General features: G+C 43.7%; 1 protein-coding gene across 1 annotated transcript in view; it reads left to right on the forward strand.

The window, feature by feature from the left end:
* Positions 1-872: 872 nt before the first annotated feature.
* LOC111961576 (copine-9-like) overlaps positions 873-6,346 on the forward strand; it is a 115,760-nt gene continuing 110,286 nt past the window's right edge. The window contains exons 1-2 of the mRNA XM_070441547.1: positions 873-1,332; positions 1,739-1,914. Of these exons, the coding sequence (XP_070297648.1) occupies positions 873-1,332; positions 1,739-1,914 (636 nt within the window). The remainder of the gene's footprint in view (positions 1,333-1,738; positions 1,915-6,346) is intronic.

A 6,346-nucleotide genomic window follows, 5' to 3' on the forward strand; every position in this document is an offset into this window, starting at 1 on the left:
AATAGCCTTTTAAGAGAGTCAATGCCAAACCCCTCGCTTGCTGCCTGTTTCGCGTAGTCGCTCCTCCTAGAATCAGCCAGATCCAATTTCAAAGTCGTTTATAGATTAAGAAAAACCCCCGCGAATGTTGTCTGTTAAATTTCCTCTGACTCGCCTGACTCTCCCGTTCCCCGTTCTCTCCCAACGTCCTTTTAATCCCGTTCTTATTTTTCGTTCCATGCGCACCTGTAGCTACATTGCTCCCGTCCTCACTTTTCACATCCCCACCCACACAAACCTACCCCCTTCCACCCCCGCATCACCCGCACCCCAACTCATCTTTGCCTGCCACCCGCCTCGCCACGCCCTACTAGCCCGAGTTTCCACCCAAACGCAAGCCATTGGTCACTTCCATTCTAGTCTCCGCTGTGTCGCATCCCAGCGTTGCAGCCCTACTAGCCTCAACGCGCCAGACTCTTTAATTTCAGCCTTACAATTACTCACTGACTAAGATTCCTCTTATACACACAACCATTCTTCGCCACGGCTGTTTGATGGGGTTGAGGTCAGAGCTCTGTGTCCAGCCAGTCAGAGTTCCTTCGACAACCCGATTCAACAACATTTCTTGATGGATCTTTGCTTGATGCCGGGGAAATTGTCATGGCTCGAAAACAGGAACAGGGCATCCCAAACCCATGTTGCCAATAAAGTTGGAAGCACAATGAATTGTCTAGAATGTCATTGTATGCTGTAGCGATTAAGATTTCCGCTTCACGGGAACTAAGGGCCTAGCCCGAACCATGAAAAACATCCCCAGAACACCATTATTCCATCTCACCAAACTTTACAGTTGGCCATCTGGTGCTTCGGCCGCAGGCTAGGATTCTCGCCAGATGGTGAAGCGCTCGATTCATCCACTACACCAAAACAGTTCTCAACTTGCACAGGAGGTCCATGGCCGTGAGCTTATCCCCTTCACTATCTGGCCGCATGTCTTTGGGCATTTCGCGCTGGTGATCTTAATCCCCCAGCTTCCTCCTTCTACCTCCCCACTTCTGCCTCCCTACCCTCGCCCTCAGCTGGTTTCTTCTCCCTCGTCCCCTCCGGCTGACCCTTCTTCGCTTCTGCCTCCCGTCTCCTCCGGGCCAGTTTCCACTCCCCCTCCCCCTCCCCTGTGGCTCGCACACCCCGCTATGCCAGATTCTCCCATCAACATAATTCCCACCCTGTTCCCACCCGCCGCCGCTCGATCGCTCTCCCGGCCTCTACTTCCCAGCCTCCTTCGCTCCCCTATGCCCCTTCCTCATCATCCTTCCACTCTCCCTCTTCTATCTGCTTCCCGCCACGCCCCCCGTAACGATTTTTCAAATCTGACCCGTGGTTGGATTCACAAGAGGTTAATCTTTAAACTATGTAAAATTGTTTTGTTTTCTGAATTTTTATAATGAGTATTTCTGTATTTGATTTGGGCCCAGCAGTTTACTGGCTGTTGAAGAGGTGGGACGCTAACGTTCACGTACCCAGGGAGGTTAATGATAGTCACGTCACAACACCCATGCCCTCTGCACACACCGAACCGTCTCACCGAAACATGGAACCGAACTAACCTTACTTTACCCCGGCCCCTCCGACCCACACCACCACACCCCCCCCCCCAAATTCCACCCTCGCCCACAACCACACCTCCTCCCGGCCCCCCCACCACCCCCAGCCCCCCCACTCACCCCCCCGCTCCCATCCCACTCTCACTCCCTCATAGCGTTCACATCCGTCTGCACGGCCACCCAGAGCCCCACACCCCCGCCGCGCCGCCCCACCCCCGTCCCCCCTCCACCCCATAATCCCATTCGCCCCCCGTCGCCCCCCCATCCGCCACCCCCGCTCCCACCTCGTTCCCCACCTCCCCTCCCCACGCCCCCACCCGCCACCACCCGAGTCCACCTAATACCCCAACCTCAAACTATAACCTCAACCGCCATAGTCACTCAATTCCCTAAAAAATTCAGCGTCAAACTCATCATCTAACTGTTCTGGAACAGAACGCGTTATTTGAAAAAAACATGGGAACTGGTTAATAACGTTATTTTACATTCCGGGCATTTTTTTGTCCCAAAAAACAGTGCATAGTCCAAACATCAATCAAATGTATTATAAAGCCATTCAAACGCAGTCAAAACAGGCAGACAAAAAATCCAAATTGTATCCGTAAAGTTCATAGAAACATGTCAAACGATGTTTATATTCAATCCTCAGGTTGTTTTTAGCCTAAATAATCGATAATATTTCAACCTTAAATCGGCCGGCCCATATGTATGTTCTGGCTTGAGGTATTCAGTAATTCACCCTTACACGCTGACTTCATCAGAGAAACTGTCACGTGTGCTCCCTCTCCGGCCTCTAGGTCACCAGGCTGCTCGTTATGGCGCACACCTGTCACCATCATTACGCACGCCTGCGCGTCGTTAGACTCACCTGGACTCCATCACTTCCTTGATTACCTGCCTTATATATCACTCCCTTTGGTTCCTTCCCCAGGCGTCATTGTTTCTGTTTCTGTTTCATGTATGTGCGTTGTTCGAGGTTCTTGGTTTGGATTATGTTCTGTTTATTTTATTAAAACACTCACTCCCTGAACTTGCTTCCCGACTCTCAGCGCACATCGTTACAGAAACAACACCGGAGGCAACAATAGTATCTTGTTCAAATTGACACAGAAGCACCTCAACAACAAATCTTGCTACGGCTCTAATGGTGTCTAACATAATCTGCTCCTCAATTCATATAGACTGAATTCAACATCAAGGCCTCATTCTATCTTAGATTCCTCGCACGGGGCTCCAATATGTCGTGACGTGACTATCATTAATCTGTTGACTGWTATTTATGGAATCAAACTAATTATGTTTAATTGTTACTCGATTAAGTTATACAGATATCTCTTACATCAATAACAGTAAATTATTAATTATTACCTCATCAGTCTCATTCTGAATGTTGCATAATCCGTGGATCTGCAAGAACCCTAGCCCTTTAGAATATTTACTGCTACACAAATTGATTTAATTATTTATTTATTAACTAACTAAATAATTACACAGAATACCCATACACACTTACATGAGATAAGTTAGTTAATAAATAATATTAAATCAATTGTGTAGCAAAAATTCTAAAGGGCTAGGGTTCTTGCAGATCCACGGATTATGCAACATTCAGAATGAGACTGATGAAGTAATAAATAATTACTGTTATTGATGTAAAGATATCTGTATAACTTAATCGAGTAACAATTAAACATAATTAGTTTGATTCCCATAAATAACAGTCAACAGATAATATAGTCACGTCACGACATATTGGAGCCCCGTGCGAGGAATCTAAGATAGAATGAGGCCTTGATGTTGAATTCAGTCTATATGAATTGAGGAGCAGATTATGTTAGACACCATTAGAGCCGTAGCAAGATTTGTTGTTGAGGTCTTCTGTGTCAATTTGAACAAGATACTATTGTTGCCTCCGGTTGTTTCTGTAACGATGTGCGCTGAGAGTCGGGAAGCAAGTTCAGGGAGTGAGTGTTTAATAAAATAAACAGAACATAATCCAAACCAAGAACCTCGAACAACGCACATACATGAAACAGAAACAATGACGCCTGGGTAAGGAACCAAAGGGAGTGATATATAAGGCAGGTAATCAAGGAAGTGATGGAGTCCAGGTGAGTCTAACGACGCGCAGGCGTGCGTAATGATGGTGACAGGTGTGGCGCCATAACGAGCAGCCTGGTGACCTAGAGGCCGGAGAGGGAGCACACGTGACAGTTTCTCTGATGAAGTCAGCGTGTAAGGGTGAATTACTGAATACCTCAAGCCAGAACATACATATGGGCCGCCGATTAAGGTTGAAATATTATCGATTATTTAGGCTAAAAACAACTGAGGATTGAATAAAACATCGTTTGACATGTTTCTATGAACTTTACGGATACAATTTGGATTTTTTGTCTGCCTGTTTTGACTGCGTTTGAGCTGTGGATTACTGAAAAACGTGCCACAAAATGGAGGTTTTTGGATATAAAGAGACTTTATCGAAAAAAGGAACAGTTATTGAGTAAATAATGTCTGCTGAGTGCAACCATTTGAAGATCATCAAGGTAAGGGGATGAATTTATCTCTATTTCTGACTGTGTACTCTTCTACTTGGCTGGTTACTGTTTGTAATGATTTGTCTGCTGGGCTATGTCTCAAATATCGATGGTATGCTTTCGCCGTAAAGCATTTTTCAAATCTGACACCGTGGTTGATTCACAAGAGGTTAATCTTTAAACCTATGTAAATATGTTTTGTTTTCTGAATTTTATAATGAGTATTTCTGTATGAATTGGCGCCCAGCAGTTCACTGGCTGTTGAAGAGGTGGACGCTAACGTCTCACGTACCCAGGAGAGGTTAATGATAGTCACGTCACAACACTGTTCTGGAACAGAACCGTTATTTGAAAACATGGGAACTGGTTAATAACGTTATTTTACATTCGGGCATTTTTTCATGTCCACAAAAAACAGTGCATAGTCAATCAATCAATCAAATGTATTATAAAGCCATTTTTACATTAGCTGATGTCACAAAGTGCTATACAGAACCAGCTTAAAACTCCAAACAGCAAGCAATGCAGATGTAGAACACGGTCTACTGCATGCATAGTCTACTGTAGCTACTGACCTTACAGGCGTGATTGAGAATTAGGGAGAGAGATTTTTTTTATTAGAGAACAATGGCCGAACTTTTCAGGATACTAATCGTCACGTTCAAAGTGGATTATTAAAAAAGGTAAGACGCGTTTTTATTTTAATTCTGGAGCCGCTCTGCACACAAAGCTTGTAGCTAGCTCAGGAAAACCGAGGCGGCATATGTGTAATGTAATGGAACTGAGAGTCATGATCAAGGTTCAAAGTTCAAAGTTAGTTCATAGAATCAGCTCCCAGTAGGTATGAATTTGTGGGCCTAATTCAGATAATGCATGTCATAAAAACAAGTGCCCAGCGCTCTCATCACCTGCAGTCGCATGTCGCACCATACACTACACTTGACTGTCCAATGCATGTACAATACATAGCTCGCCCTTCATAGCAAGCTGCTCTATCCATTGGTGAAGTAATTTAATGTTGAGCTAAATGTAATAAAAATTTCAAAAATCAGGAACAGAAAGGAACGATATAAATCAGATCTTTTTGGGGGGTGAACGGGTTCTGAACTTTATTTTGCTGGTCAAAACAGTGGAACGGAACAATAAAAATAATGGTTCTTTATTATTTTGGTTCCGACCTCTGTCTACAGTGAAATCAAATGTCGAGATGTGTTACTCTTGACAGCTGTGCATGAATACGAAACTATATATTTATTACACCCAACACACAAACAAACACACGGACACAAACACACACATGCACATTGACGCCACACACACACACATTATTTACACTCTTACATACGCAGCTGCTACTCTCTGTTATGCTACGCATAGTCACTTTACCCTCCCTAAATGTCATATTACCTCAATTACTCGACTAAAATGTACACCTGCACATTGACTCGGTTTCACGTTCTGACCTTAGTCCTTTTTTATGTCTTATTTTCAGTTTGGTCAGGGCGTGAGTTGGGGTGGGCATTCTATGTTGTTTTTCTATGTTTTGTTCTGTTGTTAGATTTCTATGTGTTGGGCCTAGTATGGTTCTCAATCAGAGGCAGGTGTCAGTCGTTGTCTTGATTGGGAGCCATATTTAGGTAGCCTGTTTTTCATTGTGTGTTGTGGGTGATTGTTTCCTGTTGTAGTGTTTCGGTATTAATCACTTTGTTATTTTGTATTTTTCAGTGTTCAGTTTTAATAAATTAAAATGGACACTTACCACGCTGCGTATTGGTCCGATCCTTGCTACTCCTCAGATGAAGAGGACGAGAACCGTTACACCCGGTAATGAACCCTTGTATATAGCCTCGTTATTTTAGTGTTAATTTTTCCTTTAGTTTAGCTAATTTTTCTTACTTACTTTATAACAACCTGCATTGTTTGTTAACTTCTTGACGCTAGGGGCCAGATAATTTTCATTTTTAAATAACGTTCCCAAAGTAAACACTATTTCTCAGCCAAGATCGTAGAATATGCATATAATTACAGATTAGGAAGAAAACACTCCAAAGATTCCAAAATTGTCAAAATATTGTCTGTGAGTATAACAAAACTGATTCTGCGCAGGCAAAACCTGAGGAAATCCAACCGAAGTGCTTTCTTTTCTTTTAAATCCCTGTTCTGTTGCCTGCCCCTCTTCCATTTAAAGGCGTATCAACCAGATTCCTTTTCCAATGCTTCCCTCAA

Source organism: Salvelinus sp. IW2-2015, linkage group LG1, assembly GCF_002910315.2.
Source record: "Salvelinus sp. IW2-2015 linkage group LG1, ASM291031v2, whole genome shotgun sequence".
Classification (NCBI taxonomy): domain Eukaryota; kingdom Metazoa; phylum Chordata; class Actinopteri; order Salmoniformes; family Salmonidae; genus Salvelinus; species Salvelinus sp. IW2-2015.